This window comes from Panthera tigris, chromosome A1, assembly GCF_018350195.1.
Source record: "Panthera tigris isolate Pti1 chromosome A1, P.tigris_Pti1_mat1.1, whole genome shotgun sequence".
Lineage (NCBI taxonomy): Eukaryota > Metazoa > Chordata > Mammalia > Carnivora > Felidae > Panthera > Panthera tigris.
In genome coordinates, this window is record NC_056660.1 from 137,719,081 (window position 1) to 137,735,954 (window position 16,874).

Here is a 16,874-nt window from a genome sequence, read left to right on the forward strand (position 1 = left end):
GGTCCTTTTGGGCCGTTTGCACTTTTTGGATCATGTAGTAACTTTATGTTTAACCTTAAGACGAACTGCCAGACTGTTTTCCAAAGCAGCTGCACCGTTTGGCATGCCTGCCGGTGAGGTACTGAGGATTTTGCTTTCCCCACATCCTTACTAACTCTTCGTTATCGCCCACCCTTTTTATCACAGTTTGCCTAGTGTGTGTCACGTGGTGTCCCATTTTGGTTTTGATGTGCATGTTCCTGCTGGCTAATCAGGTCAAACACCTTTCCATGTGCTTATTGGTCATCTGTCTATATCTTTGGAGAAATATCTTTTCAAATCTTTCGCACATATTGAAGTGGGCTTTTTGTTTTTTGTTTGTCTTTTTACTCTTGAGTTGTAATAGATCTTTTTCATCTCTGGACGCAAGTCCCTTTTGAGATATTTTTCTTGCATTGCCTTTTTTTTTTTTTTTCCAGTCCGTTTACTGGAAATCCCAATACTGCTGTTTCCCTAGAAGCTTAATAGTGTCATTGGCAGGCACACTTTATTAAAAATTGCTGTGTGAAAATCAAGGTCATTGTTTCCATGTTCCTTGTGGTATTTACATCATCGTTGCCATAGCCGTGCAACCTGATCATACACATTTTTCCTGAACATCTCCACTTGGTAGAAGTTCTCTCTTTCCGTAGACATTGCCTTTTAATTCTGTTCATCTGTGCTAAGATCTGAAATTCCTCCCCCCTAGTTTCTGTCTATGGGTTCCTCCAACGTAAAAAGTCTGATCTGTCTCCCTAGGCCTGCCCTTGGGAGTATTAGCACCAGTATTAGCCCCTCTTGGGTGCCAGGCATTAAGTCTAGAAACCAGGGAAATAGCTGTGAACAAAATGTACAGATTTTCTTCTCGTGTGAACTTGTTGGGGGGAGACACTACAGTGTAGGACAGAAAATCTGTAAAATACTCAATAGAGTGTGTGTGGTAAGTGCTGAGAAGAAAACAGAGTAGTGGGCCATATCGAACATGGGGACATGGGCATTAAATGTTGGGGTCTACAGGGAGATTTGAGAGACCAGTAATACTTCAAGAGAGCTGGGGGACTTGGGGAAGGAGTTAGACCTGGGGAGAAAACATACCAGGTGGTTGGAACAGCAACCATGGAGGCTTTGAAATAGCATGTGACATTCTCTCATTCTCTGGGCTGTCTTTTCATTTTCTCCATGGTTTCTCTTCCTTGATCATCACGCTTTTTATTTTCTCCCGGAGAAAGTGGAATTTTGGCAACAGATCCAACGACTGTTACATGCATTAAGGAGCCTTATTATTTCAATTCAGTTTAATTTAACGAAGTGCTGCTACTCAACGCAAAAACCAAAAAGCCAAAAAAGAAAGAAAGAAAAAAACCAGGCAAACTAAGTTATATTTTCATAGAGCATTTAGGGGAATGGAAGACCTGGTTCCTAGCTAAAGGTGCCTAGCTCATTACATTATGCTAGCTAATTATGTCTCAGTTTTAGATTGAACGGGATTCTTGTGTATGGGACTTCACTTATGTGTATCATCTTCACATATCTGGAAAAAAGAAAATGGTTTAGTATTTCGAGCTTGCATTAATTGTTGAGTCAATGCTGACTTTTATGGTGGAGGAATATCACTGTTCCAAAACGTCACCTCTTTTTTTGTTTTTTGTTTTTGTTTAATTTGTATAACGCTTAGTGTTTAGCCACTGATGTCAGTGGGTGGAGCACTTGCTCATTAAAGCTTGTGTCTTCGCATGTGTTTCAGAGCTGATGCAAACAGAGATGCATCACATCCAGACCCTGCTCATCATGTCCGAGATCTTCAGGAAAGGGATGAAGGAGGAGCTCCAGCTTGATCACAGCACCGTGGATAAAATCTTTCCTTGCTTAGATGAGTTACTTGAAATCCACAGGCATTTCTTTTCTAGTATGAAGGAGCGAAGGCAGGAGTCCTGTGCTGGTGATGACAGAAACTTCATCATCAATCGCATTGGAGACATTCTGGTACAACAGGTGAGAGAGGTTTTTAAAGGCCCTAACGTCAGACACCTGGAGGTTTGCAGACTTTCCACAGTGTGAAAGCCTATGAAGAACTGGAATTGAATTTTTTTTTTTTTAAACCATTGTTGGCAGATGGGATTTCTTGGTTTTCTTCTGTTGGATATGCCTTTGTGTGCCTGATAGCCAAGAGCTTTGACAGCCAGGGACTGACTTGTGTGTGTCTCCAAACCTGGTGGGATCATCCTTGTCACTGTCTCCACCGGGAGTCACAGCCATAAATAAGTCTATTAGGAAAATTCTGCTTAGACTTTTTGATCTATGATAACACGTTCCCCCCACCCCCTCACCCCCGAGCCTGTGATGGTCATGGCAGTATCTGCAAGACAGATGCTGGCTCATCTTAGGAAGAGTGAGGAAGATCTGTTACCGTTAAAGCCTTGGTGTTCATGCCTGGGGGACAAGACAGCAAATCTCACTAAAAGGAGACAGTTTAGGTGCTCGGGATGGTTGAAGCATCATGAGAATGGTTTGTGTGACTCTACTAATAGATAAGAAAACCAAAACTGATAATTCCTTTTGGCCTTCTGGTCTCTTTGAAAGGGCTTTTCTATGAAAAAACCTGCTAATAGAGAAGTTAAGTAGCTTACCCTCCGTGATCACAATCGGGCAAGCACTTTGAGGGTACCTCCATGTATATTACCTCCTTTACCTGCACACCTCTGTAAGGTAAATCTTATCTTCCCCATTGTACAAATACAAAAACTGACGCATGGGGAAAGTAATAACTTAGTCAAGTTCACACATCTCCTAAGTAGCATAACTGGGATTTAAATCACACTCTGCTCTTTTAACAATGAATTAGGGATATGATTTCTTGAGGCCTCCATAGTGACATCTGCAGAAGCTTTTTATCCTCACTAGGTTTTAGGTCCCAGTAAAGCAGGGATTCTTATCAGTTTGATGACTACTGTATTTCAGCACCTAGAACAGTGCTTGGTACCATGAATATTATTGAATGAATGGATCCCTTAGGAACAAAATGCCAGAAATTCACTTGAGTGCCACGTTTTGCGGTCCCTTGTAGAGCTTGGGGAAAGGCATGGAGATGCATCCTTTCTGACCTTCATTTGACTTTCTCTAGATAAATTCCACAATGTCATCTTCTCCAAAAGACTGATTTTGAAACCATTTCACCTTGTAGCCCACAATAACAGAGTTCAGCTGTTGGTTCATTTACTAAAAATGGGGGAGTTAAGGTCATTGACGTAAATATACTTAAATACAGATACTTTTGAGGCACAAAACAAAAACCCCACTTAATTGTGCAGTAACTGCTTCTCCATGTCTAAGGATGTAAAAAGCCACATCAGTAACCAGTTTTTATTTTATTTTATTTTATTTTATTTATTTTATTTTTTTAATTTATGGTGGTTTATTTTTGAGAGAGACAGAGAGAGACACCGCGATTGGGGAAGGGGCAGAGAGAGAGAGAGGGAGAGAGAGAATCCCAAGCAGGCTCTATACTGTTAGCACAGAGCCACATGTGGGGCTGGAACTCAGGAAACTGTGACATCATGAACTGAGCCGAAACCAAGTCAGACACTTAACCAACTGAGCCACCCATGCGCCCCCTACAAGTTTTGAATCAAAGAGTAATCTGCTTTGCAGATCATCTATAAAGTCATAGACCTGCCTCATAATTCATCTGAAACATACAATGCCAAGAGACTGTAAAGTCCTTTGCAAGACAATTTGAGTAAAAATGTAAAAATGTGTCTGTGAACTTCAATTTGAGTGTGTTCAAAACTGAAGCACAAGATTTTTTTTTTTGTCATTTGAAATTATTTACATCTCTTTTCTTGATAGAAATGCTGTATTTTTAAATTCTCATTTAGAACACTTTTGTTCTTATGTTTGTGGTTGCCATGTTTTATATCTCTACCCATTCTGTTCTTATTTAATCGTGTGTATATGCAGGACTGACATTGGGAACGAGGTTTGGGAAGTTGGCTGTCACGTAGGATGAGCCTGGTGTGCTGCTTTTGGATGAAGTGCACTCTTCTCCTTCGGGGAGAGATTCTTGGTTATTCAGAGAAAAGGGTTTAAGCCTCCTTTGGCATTTCTGTTGTTGGCATGCATAGTGGGGGTGGCAAGGGGTCTCCTCCCAGTACCATAAAAAGTTGTTTCCCGAGGGAGCACATTAGCTACATCCTCAGACAAGGGATGCGGGTGTGGTGCTCTGTGGCAACCAAGGAAGCATTAGCTGTTTAAGGGATGTAGGAGAGAAGACTTCAAAAGAATCCCTCACTTTTTAGCCATGGAGAACCTTATTCGGGAGGCTACACTGGAATGTGATGCTAACTGAGTCAGTGGAAATGTTGGTGTTGGTTCGAAATGATGAGTATGAGGAACGTGGTTGATATCAAGCCGTAGTTTGCCAACCTCAGGTACATAAGAATCTCCTGAAGCCTGTTAAAAATGAAGACTTCTGTGTTCCAACACCCTAGTGGTTTTGTTTTGATAGGTTTGGGGTTGGACCTGGGATTTGGCATTTAAAATTTTTTAATTTTGGGGGTGCCTACGTGGCTCGGTCAGTTGGTTAAGCATCCGGCTTCAGCTCAGGTCATGATCTCACGGTCTGTGAGTTCGAGCCCCTCGTCGGGCTCTGTGCTGACAGCTCAGAGCCTGGAGCCTGCTTCGGATTCTGTGTCTCCCTCTCTCTGCCCCTCCCCAGCTTGCACTCTGTCTGTCTCTCTCTCTCTCCTTCAAAAATGAATAAACATGCAAACAATTTAAAAAAAAAAAACAACAAAATATTTAATTTTTTAAATTATTTTTCCCCGATGCTAACATCTTGCAAAATTATAGTATCGTAATCAGGATACTGACAATGATTCAATCAAGCCACAGACCATTTCCACCATCACAAGTACTTGCTTGTCTGACTACTTTATAGCCACACCTACTTCCCTCCTGCACCCACCTCCTTAATTGCTGGCAACAACTAATCTCTATTTCTGTAATTTTGTCATTTCAGTAATGTTAGATAAATTACATGTGTGTTACATATAAATTACCTATGTACTATGTAATCTCCCTTGGATTGGCTTCTTTCAGCCACTTAAAAAAGAATCATCTAGGTGGTTGGGTAGTTCAGTAGTTCATTCCTTTTTATTGTTGGGTAGTAGTCTGTGGTATGGAAATACCACGTGTGTTTAATCACTCACTTGTAGAAGGACATCTGGCTATTTCTAGTCCTTGGCTATTAGAAGTAAAGCTGGTTTAAAAAAATTTTTTTTTAATGTTTATTTATTTTGAGAGAGAGAAAGAGCAACTGTGAGCAGGGGAGGGTAACAGAGAGAGGTGAGAGAGAATCCCAAGCAGGCCCCGAGCTCTCAGGGCAGAGCCCGATGCAGGGCTCAGACTCGTGAACTGTGAGATCTTGACCTGAGCCGAAATCAAGAGTTGGACGCTTACCTGTCTGAGCCACCCAGGTGCCCCAGAAGTAAAGTTGTTTTAAACATTCATGTACAGATTTGTGTGCAAACTTAAGTTTTTCAGTTCTCTGGGATAAATGTCTGGGGTCCCAATTCATGACTTGCAGGGTGGTTGCATGCTTAATTTTGTAAGAAACTGCCAACTGTTTTCCAGAGTGATTGTATTATTGTACATCCCTGTAAACAATGTACAATAATCCAGTTTTTCTGCATTCTCACTAGTACTTGGTGGTGTTACTATTTTTTTTAATTTTACCTATCCTGAAAGATATGTAATGATAAGTCATCGTGGTTTAAGTTATAATTCCCCCATAGCTGATGATGTTAAACATCTTTCATGTCCTTATCTGCCCTGTGTATATCCTCTTTGATGAAAGGTTGGCTCCTGTCTTTTGCCCATTTTCTAATGGGATTGTTTGTTTTCTTACTATAAAATATTGCAGTTTCTTAATGTAGTCTAGGTGCTAGTCATCTGTCAGGTATGTGATTTGCAGACATTAAGTCTGTAACTTATTTTCTCATTTTCTGAGTTTGATGAAGTCCATTATTTCGGTTTTTCCTTGTAAGGGTCATGCTTTTGGTGTCAAATCTAAGAACTTTTTGTCTAGACTGAGATCTCAAAAGATTTTCTCCCATTTTTTTTCCTAAAAGTTTTACAGTTTTATGTTTTACATTTAAGTCTGTAGTCCATTTTGAGTTAATTTTTGTTTAGAATATGAGACACAGGTCAAGATTCACTTCTTGCTTTTAGTCTCTGGATGTCCATTTCCCCCAATGCTTTTCCCCCTTTGTTAGAAGAGCCATCCTTCCTTCATTGAATTGCCTTTGCTCCCCTGTCAAAATTCCTTTGGGCATTTTGGGTTCCTATTCTGTTCCACTGATCTATGTGTCCATTATTTCACATAGTCTTAATTATTGTAGCTATATAATCAATCTTGAAATTGGGTGGACTGAGTCCTTCTACTTAATTCTTTTTCAAAATTGTTTTTAGCTATTCTATTTTTTTCTATAAATTCTAGAATAATCTTGTCTGTATTTAAAAACTTGCTGGGATTCTAACGAGGATTGCATTAAACTTGTATATCAATTTGGGAAAAATGATGTCTTTACTATCTTGAGGCTCCCAGTCTATGAATATGGTATCTCTCTCCCTCCATTGATTTACATCTTCTTTGATTTTTTTTTTTTTACTAGCACTGTATAGTTTTCAACATATGAGGCCTGTATGTATCTTGTTAGATTTGTACTTAAGTTTTATTTATTTATTTATTTATTTATTTATTTATTTATTTAGAGCAATTGTAGTTAATTTAAAGATCTCTTGAGATACTGGCCTCAAGCATAGATAAAACTATAAGGAAAGATGAAGACATCAGAGATGGTGATGTAAATTTGAAGTGCTTTTCTGGGGTTAGGGAGTGAGGTGTTTCCTGGTTTCTGTTGCTATAATCCTGAATGTGTCAAAGTCTGAAACACTGGCATTCAGGTAATTCAGTTTGTTCCCTTATGATTCTAATATGGTCACCATGTAGATTTTTCTCCAGAGATGTTTCCACAAATTAAGCTTATTGAAATATCCAGCCCACATCTCTACTTTGGTCCATCAATTAATAAATTGGCGTTCTGATTATTCATCTTTCCCTTTTACCTGCCTCTGGACCCATTTGTGATGTGCTGACAAAAATCAAATTCCCAACTGAGGACTGAATCCATGGACATGATCAGTTCGCCTATGTCAATGTCAACCTGTGAGAGGTCAAACCTTCTTGAGGCAAATATTGCCACATAGCTTTTATTTTATTTTTTTAAATTTTTAAAATATTTGTTTATTTTTGAAGAGAGAGAGTGAGCAAGCATGAGCAGGGGAGGGGCAGAGAGAGAGGGAGACACAGAATCCGGAGCAGGCTCCAGGCTCTGAGCTGTCAGCACAGAGCCCAACACGGGGCTCGAACCCACGAGCCGTGAGATCATGACCTGAGCTGAAGTTGGACCTTAACCGACTGAGCGACCCAGGTGCCCCACATAGCGTTTCTTCAGCCTAGAAAAGTAAAAAACAAAAAACAAAACAAAACCAAAAAAAGCCCAACAACAATAGGTTCAAATGATAAAGTTGCACAAACAGCTCAAAAAGAATAAAAATAACAAATGTTTAAAACAATAAAACCATGGTAGGTTGGTGTCTTCCCCTTACCTCTTGACAACTTTGTTTTAGTTTAATGTAAAAAGTGGGGAAAAGAAGGGACTGTGTTCAGAAATTTCATATTCTTTATTTGCCAAGAATATATTGAAATACTTGAAAATTGCATGTTCTTTTTAGTGTTTATAACTAATTAAATTTGTAAACCATCACTGAAATGTTACTCTTCTCAGTTTTCAGAAGAAAATGCAAATAAAATGAAGAAAGTATATGGAGAATTCTGTAGCCATCACAAAGAAGCCGTTAGCCTCTTTAAAGAACTCCAACAAAATAAAAAGTTTCAGAATTTTATTAAGGCAAGTATTTTAAAGCTATTACAAAGTGGAAAACCAGCATGGGAAGTAGTTGATGCTTGCTTGTTATATGACCTTAACAAGTTTCACATCTAGATGCTGTTTTTCAGGGGAAAGAGAAGAAAGTGATAGGTTTGTGGCAAAGGTGGAAGGTCTGTTTTTCTGTCTTTGTGAAATATTTCTCCCAAAACATTTCCTTTTGTATTTTATATTTGTAATGTGTCCTCCAAGCTTCTGACCACCTTTGTGATATCCTGGGAAGCTATTTCCTGTCCTGACAAGTTATAAATCAGAAGAACCTTAGTAAAAATATAGAATCCACCCCACTCCTACTGGATTAATTTGAAGTAAATCCAGAACATCATATAATTTCACGTGTATGTAATATGTATCTCTAAACAATGCATCTTTTAAAAATTACAATGGTACTATCACAGCTAATAGGTTAACAATTATTCTTTAATATCTTCAGACAGCTGGTCAGATTCCCTAAGAATCTCATGAAATTGGATTGCTTAAGTGAGAATCTGATTAAAGTTGACATATTGTGTATCGGAATTGTAGCTTTTAAATCTGTTTTAATTTGAATGTTCCCCATCCCCTTATTTATTAATTTTTTGGTGTCCAATTTGTTGAAGAAATTTGTCCTTTAGAGTTCCATGGATTCTGCATTTTTTTCTACCATTTTAGGAATGCTACCAGATTCTCCCCCTTTCCCCCCTCCCCTGCCCCACTGCACATTTGTTTTGAGAACTTGAAAACTTAACAGTGTAACATTTTTAGGAAAAAAGTTGCCCTGATTAGAGGGAACTGTAAGTGCCATGATGAATAATAACCAATGTAGAGGATGATTGTTTAGAAAAACAAATATTTAACTGTAAACTCACACTCAAAATGTGACTTTGACTTGTGAATATTTTCCAGAACTTTTACTCTTCATAAATCTTAATACTTACTGGCATGTGCTTAATTTTGGAATTAACTACAAATACATCACAGTAACTTGAAACTCCTTAAACTTGAAGAACTAGGTTATTGAAATTAATGACAAAGTATATGATTTAATGGCAATTAATCAAGTTTTAATGAATAATCATACATATTACACTGTATCTGAATAAAATGATACAGTTGCAGATTCTTGGTTTTATTACACTCAGACCTAAAAAGAAAATAGTTTGTGTATATAAAAACGTATACATATATATTTTTAAGCTTCGAAATAGTAACCTTTTGGCACGACGCCGAGGAATCCCAGAATGCATTCTGCTAGTCACTCAGCGTATCACAAAATACCCTGTCCTGGTGGAAAGGATTTTGCAGTACACAAAGGGTGAGTAATAAGTTCCAGGGTAAACATTTGCCTCTTGCATTAATTTTAAACATAGCTGAGGTATTGCCAAAGGATATAAATGCTTGTGGCCTGTGATTCATGAAACCTGTTTGTTAGGGAAAAACTTGTAGAGCCTTGAGTTTTGGGTCCATTTTGAGAAGTTATCTTTTATAATGTAGCCTGGACAATCTTCTGAATTTCTCCAAGTAGCCCGAGCTACGCAGCATTCTTCATACTTCAACTCTGCCTATCCCTTCTTCAATTTCCCTACATCCACATCTTCATAATACCTTTACTTCCTCCTCTTCCTCTTCGCTTACCAGTAAGTCTGATGAGCCATATGCCATTGATCCTATCACCAAATGTCAAGCCTTCCAAGCAGTGAATTATTAGAATGAGAACAATTCATGAGGGAGCTTTTTTTTCTTTTCTTCCCCACCCTGTCAAATCATCACGTCCCAGGGGGTAACATCTGGGCATCCTTTAAGAGGCTAATAATGTATATGGCTGGGCCATAAGCTCCTTAAGGCATCTGGAAGGATTGTGTCTATCTGGTTCTTTTCTCCTCTCCTTCTAGCACCTTCTTCAATGCTAGTGTTGTGACTGGTACAGAATAGGTTATCAATAAATACAAACATACCAGAGCAATGGATGAGTACATAAAAATTCCTGTTCTTCAAGCTAGCTTATTGATCTTGAGTAAATTATTCTTTGGATGGTAGCATTGTAGGTTAACTAACACTGGGGTTTGGAATTATGTAAACTTGCATTGCCATTGAATATACTTGGTTTAGCAGGTCATTAGTTGGGCATGTTTGTTAAATGAGCCTCGTTTTTCTCCACTACCAAGTGAGACTTATAATCCTTAGGGAATTGTTGTGATGGTTAAATGAGATGGTTGCATAAAATGCCCAGTGCAGAGCCTGGTGTAAACAGAGTGGAAGCTGTTTTTATTACCTTAGTTATGATTGATGGACTTGTTGCTGATGAAAACCGTAATGAGATCTTAAGTACCCTGTCTAAAAATGTGAACGTCTAACATCCTTTTGGGGCAGGGGGAGGGAAGCAGTCTAGGCGAGTAGAAAAGCATGAGTTAGTGTTCCCTTTTTTTTGGTCATGTTAAGGACTAAGTTCACGCTGGAATGGGGGCAGCTATTCCTTGATCCCATTTTTACCACTCCGTGTAATTTAACGTAAAGGGAAGTACAAGAACAGTGTGAAGAGAAAAGCCTCATAAATGTTGTTCTCGGCAAAAATAATGAAAACACACCTGAGGCTTTCCATTGGTATGATGTTCGTATAAAGTGTAAAGTTTTAATAGGTTTGTCAGACACTAAAATCTGTCAGATTGTGTTAGGTCAGCTATCACCACTCCAAGAATCACCCCGTGCCAAGTTCTTGGTAGAGTGATTAACAGTCATTACCTACTGTGTGTCAGAAATGATGAGTGTGACTTATGGCTCTTCAGGTATAGCCGTCATAGTGACTGAATGGACACTGCTTCCTTAGGTCAGACCCCCCAGTGGTCCATCCTCTCTCTGGCTTCTGGGAACGTTGGTTCATGTGGCTCTATTATGGCTGTGCTTCTCACACTTCATTAGGCAGAGTCCTTTCCTGCATATCTTGTTTGCGCGCACATTCTGCTTCAGTTAGGTCTGAGGTGAAGCCCAAGGAATCATTCTGACAAGACTCCAAGAGAGGCCCATGCTGCTTCACTTCATGTAGCCCGCCATTACAGGACAGGAATTTGTCCCTCCTCGTCAAATGACTGAGCCGTTTCTTGGCCTTACATGTTACCTTATAACTCAACCTTGCTTTTCTTTACTCACCTTTCATATTTATAAAATAGGTTCTTTAGAGAGAAGCATATTTTGAGGGGGAGGGGCTGCTTAGTGGTTGGTAAGTGTAGGAAAGAAGATACTTTCAGACAGTGAGGAAGAAAGTATCTTCCTTGTTGAGGAGCCCTGTCAGGATCTGTTGGTTGGTTTTCTGAAAAAAAACCCCTTGGTGTATCTAGGACATTTAGAACCTGGAAACGTTTAGACTGTTTGAGGACTTGTTCTCCTCTCACGTGACTGCTATTTCTGTGTGTTTATTTCTGTTCTTTCTAGGCTTTCATGCTCTCAGCCAGTTTTCCTTCTCTCCTTCCAGCACCTTCTGACCTCCTGAAACTTTCAGTTCTACTGACCTCAATAAACATTAACCGGGTGTTCTTTGTCATCAAATAAGAAAATTGTTAAATCCAGTTTCATCTGGAGTCCTAGGATCCTGTTCCAGAAACTCCTCCAGAGTTTTTTCATAAGATAACTTAGAGATAAGAGCAGATGGCCAGTGTTTCAAAGAATAACAACTGGAATCGATGATTACTGTGACTGACCTACTAACTTCGACCCACTAAGCACAGTGTTTTTATGCCATTTTTTTAGGTTGAAAGTGTTAAAATATATTTTATTAATACATGCATCTTGATGCTAATGCAGTTCTAAAATATAATATAGAATATTTTTTATGGAGGGGGAGGGATCCAGGAAGGCAAATGAGTCTGGGGCCTGTTCAAATCACCTTGTTGTTGAAATCACTCTGTCTTGAAAGGATTCTAATTTGGGCCTGCAGCCTGGTTAAATTGTAAGGGATTCGGTGAAGGGGTTATTTGATTACCTGTGCCTGGAAAGGTGGAAAGAAAGCCAAGGTGAGTATCTAACACATTCAGTGTTCTTGGGGAAGGTCATAGCAGTCTCTAGAACTCAGACATCTTACAGTGTTTCAGGTTAAGCACATGTGATAAGTACATCGTTTAATAGTTCTTTTTGGGAGGAAGGGTACAGACTGATAATAAAGCATCTGAACTTAATCCAGTGTTTTCATCGTGTGATTTTTGCCACTTGTATGATTTTAATTGCATTTAACACACAAAAAACTGTCTTCCTCAGCACAATGGCTAATTTTATAGTGTTCTTTCTTTTTCCCACGCAGAAAGAAGTGAAGAACATAAAGACTTGTGCAAAGCTCTGTGCTTAATTAAAGACATGATTGCCGCTGTGGATTTAAAAGTCAGCGAGTATGAGAAAAACCAAAAATGGCTTGAGATCTTGAATAAGATCGAAAACAAAACCTACACAAAGCTCAAAAATGGCCACGTGTTTAGGAAACAAGCACTGATAAGTAAAGAAAGGACTCTGTTATATGATGGCCTTGTTTACTGGAAAACTGCCACAGGTCGTTTCAAAGGTATTGGGGCTCCAGCAGACCTGTTTTTCTTCTTTCACATGTTACTCATGTAACAGGACATGTTTTCAAAAGGAAAAGTGGTCCCGAGGTGGCAGATGCACACAGGCCCCCTGGGACGTGGAAGGATCCCTGTGGGATCCGGTCGTCACCTTCACTAGGCAAATGTCACGAATCTTTGGGGGGCGTGTGCTGCCCCAGGCAAAAGCCTTCATAAATATTTTATGAATTTGCAGTTTGGAACGTTTGAATCAAAGGCACTGAGAATCCTGCTAATGGCTGGCATGGAAATAGTCGTCAGGCACATGCAGTGTGTTGAAAACGAGGCAATATGCCTGTACATTTAGCGTCTGTGCACCAGGCCAGCCAGGGGCTGTCATGCCATCGAGGGGAAACATGAGCTCTGAATGTCATCTTTCTTACTGAGTAAAAAGATGCAGAAATACCCATGCTGGCAGTGGTGCAAACTCTTCCTCAGTGCTTCTGTTTGCCATTTACTGGCATTAATCTGACCCTATTAATCTAGTTAGACTCTAAAACTGCTTATTCAGATTCTGAAGGTCTGATTCTGTAGGTACCATCTTGCCTGATGCAGGCTGGCTCCACCCTGATCGCATGTGATAGAATCGCCTTGGGAGCTTAAAAAAAATTACTGATGTTCGAGTCTTCTCCCAGAGATTCTGATTTTATCGGTCTGGGGATGAAGTCCAAGTGTAGGGGTGCTTAAATGCTCCCAGGTGAGTCTGCTGTGCAGCCAGGGTTAGGAACCACTGGTCTGTTATCCCTGTTTTTAGTGTATCTTAGTAACTTGCTCAGGTAAGAAGTAAGAGGAAGAGGTTATTCAAAGGGTCTAGTTACTCAAAGGTAACCCTTGGGAGGATTATCAGGTTTTCATGGTGTTTGCATCTAACGACTGAGATGGGATTTGTTGGTCCACAATGTTGCAACCACACATTAACCACAATTTGAACATTAACCAAACGAAAACATTAACCAGTCTGTAGATCACGTTGCAGCAAGTCCTTTGCTCTTGGTCATTTCCCTGAATCAGCAGTTGGATAACTCTGTTAGGATGTTGAGTAGGCTAGAGAAGATGAGTTGCCGTGAACAATTTGTGGAAATAGAAGATCACAAACTCACTCAGGTCTAGATGGAGCAAGACAGCAGACTTGTACACCTAATTCAAGGCAGAAACTGCGCTCCAACAGTTATAGTTAAGCTTCTTTTTCTAAAGGTAACCACTTGCTCCATTCTATTAGAACTTTTGTTTATTGGATATTTTTTTTTCCCATCCGAATACTACAGTATTACATTTTGCTGGAGATTTAGCTCTGCCTATAGTGATACAGACCTGCATGCATAAACACAGCTAATCTAAGTTGTCTGTAAAGTTCATCTTTGGCTACCCTAATACGGGCATTTTTATAGAAGTTCCATACTTAGACTAAATGTTAGTCTATTTTTAATAAGTTTATTTAAGTTTCAACCATGAAATAAGAGTATTTGATAAAGGCATTTGAACTGTGGTTAGCTTCATTAATACTAGTAATATCTTTCCTTTGAAGATACCCTGGCTCTCCTCCTAACTGATGTGCTGCTCTTTTTACAAGAAAAAGACCAGAAATACATCTTTGCAGCTGTTGTAAGTATATGGCCATGTGATGCATATTTTAAATGGTTGATTCACTTATTAAACAAATGTAAAAGTATTCAAGTACTTTGGTGCTGGTTGGTGGACAGGCACTATCCTTAGCCCCTCAGGTGACCCTCTATCATCTGGCTATCTTGGCATTTCTTCCAGATCTTCCCCACCATGCCTTCCCAGCCACTCAAATGTTAATGCTGGGAATGGTGGGTTTCTTCTGGACTCTTGTTCTGTTTCCATTGGTCGGTCCCTACTGTACCCGTTGCCATCCCACTTCATAACTGTCATGATGTTCCTCCTGCCAAACAAGAGAACACCATTGTGGTATCTAAACTTTAAAGAAGCTTCTTCATTGTTTCTACTATAATGACCACCAATTACTACGATTATTCAGACAACATTAATCTTTATAGTGTGTTATATTAATTTCATTGCTGGCACAGAGTTAGACTAAAAGTAAAACCAGTATTTTATAACATTTTTTATGCAGCATCTTGTGGTCCGAATGAGTCCCTTTAAGAAGAAAGATGTCCTCAATTAACTCTGTCAGCATTAAAGAGCATCAGGCCCTGTTAAAGGAAAGAATCCAGATGCAGTACTGGTGTGGGCATTGTAATGGTGGCTCTCTAAAATGGTTCATATTTATCACCCATTGACGAATAGGACATTTGGGTACTACTCGTAGATATCATCAATTCTAACCGGTTTTAGCAAATTCAAGGCTTAGTGAAGTTTCTGTTAGGCAGTTCAGAGAAAACAAAGAAGCCTGCCTGCTCAGTCAGTGGTGGATTTGGTGGAGGAAGAGGCTGGTGGAATGCCTCACCTACCCATCTGTGCTTGTCACCTTGGCCCAATAGCCTCCTTCCCCCTGTTTGGCACATTGCTCTCATCGGCACCCTGAGGCCAAGTTGTATAAAGGTCAGAGATTGTTTCACAAAGCTACTGCAGAAAACAGCAAGAGATCTTAAGCAAGTCCCCATGGCCCTGATGCATTTGAACTGTATATATTGCAGATTTCATGACAACCTACTGATTTGTGTAGCAACCTCTCTATGCTATTATTTGGGGTGCTCTGAACAGAGAGAAAGTAAGTGGGAAGGTGAAACCATTTGGCTTGTCCTATGGGAGGTGAGGACCATGGTAGAAGAGAAAAATTCATTCTACACCTTTATAGAAACAAAAGTTGTTCAAAACTAAAGAGCTGAAAGAGAAGCAGATCATAAGAGAACCTAACCCCGTGCATTGAAGGAAGGAAAGCAAATAAGGTCTTTGGTCGTATTTCCATTATTTAACGAAGGATATTAGCAGTGTCCATACAGGCCAAATGACCTGCCGACAGGTCAAAGCTTAGATGCAGCATAAAGATAACCCTCTTCTTTTCTAGGACAACATAGCATATAGATTCAGATCAAGTTGTGATTCTCACCTGATAGTAGGACTTGAACTGTGGATTTGTCCCTCCTGTGCGACCTCTTGAAGAGTTAGCTGTGCCAGCTTTAGACCACATTTGCCATTAAGTGGGATGTTAGGAATAAAGTCCACCAAATCCAGAATGAAGGCAGCCACACCTTCGCCCCTTTTGGTAGAAGGTGTTTGACTACAGACAACAGTAAGATGATACCGATGCTGTTTCACGGAGATGCTAGCCTGACACATAGCGGCTTTCCCTTGTCAATGTCAGCATAAGAGAAGGCATTATGTGTAAGCGGTCAAGGGCACTGTGCTGTTACAACATATGCTTTTGAGTTGCATCATACACATTTAGTTGACATAGCTCTTGTGTCTTAAATATCTTCTGGCTAACACCTTGAGGGAATTGCTGTATTAGCTAAGGTTATACAAATGTCTGGATTTCCTAGTTCTCACCTTGGTATTATAAGAAGCTAGCTTCCTGCTAATACCTGTGGGTGAGTTTCTCTGCTCTTTGTACTGCTAGAAAAACTTCTTTAGTAAATGCTTCACTTGCTACATGTTACAAAAGACATGATGAATTTGGAAATGGCCAGATGATAAGTAGCTGAAAATAGCAGAAGAATGGAGTAGTGTCCCTAGAAGAAATTTTGTTTTTAAAGAGGACTCAGCTGGAAATGGGAGTAGGGCCTAAATCTATGAAATGAATAGGAAAACATAGAGATGTTCGTTAAATCCTAGATGACTGAGTACTGAGTCTAGGAGGATCTCTTGAATATTAAAGAAGGTAATTTCAAAATGAGCAATTAAAAATACAAAGTGAGCATGGTAATGTGCAACTTTAAAATAGGCAGCAACATTAAGATCTTGTTACCACAGTGGGATTTCGAAGGGAATTACTTGTGGAATCAGACACTTCATGGAATCACACATGGAGGAGGTGTGATACCAGGGCTAAATGTAGCAGCTCCTTTTCCTCTTCCTTTGTGGTAGAGGCGATTGCCCTGCCTGCGGGGATTGTCAGGCAACACCCAGGTGTAAACTGAGAGGGGGCTTGGGATCAAGGATCCCATAGCAAGTGGTAGAGACTGTAGTGAACTGGTGAGAACATGACCTGTGTCACAGAGGTGTTTAAATGAATCAGTGTGTTTAAATAAATCCATGAGCCCAGGATTGCCAGTCTGCTTTTTCCAAGAACCCACAAATCTGCAGGTTTAAAACATGGGGAATCCCTCAGATTTTAAAAGTTGGCAACTATTTAAAATGTGGTTTTAAA

General features: G+C 39.7%; 1 protein-coding gene across 1 annotated transcript in view; it reads left to right on the top strand.

Annotated features, from left to right (window-relative positions):
- ARHGEF28 (Rho guanine nucleotide exchange factor 28) overlaps window positions 1-16,874 on the top strand; it is a 303,361-nt gene that overhangs the window by 236,007 nt on the left and 50,480 nt on the right. Inside the window, exons 22-26 of the mRNA XM_042988302.1 lie at window positions 1,763-2,010; window positions 7,866-7,988; window positions 9,201-9,318; window positions 12,292-12,546; window positions 14,109-14,185. Of these exons, the coding sequence (XP_042844236.1) occupies window positions 1,763-2,010; window positions 7,866-7,988; window positions 9,201-9,318; window positions 12,292-12,546; window positions 14,109-14,185 (821 nt within the window). The remainder of the gene's footprint in view (window positions 1-1,762; window positions 2,011-7,865; window positions 7,989-9,200; window positions 9,319-12,291; window positions 12,547-14,108; window positions 14,186-16,874) is intronic.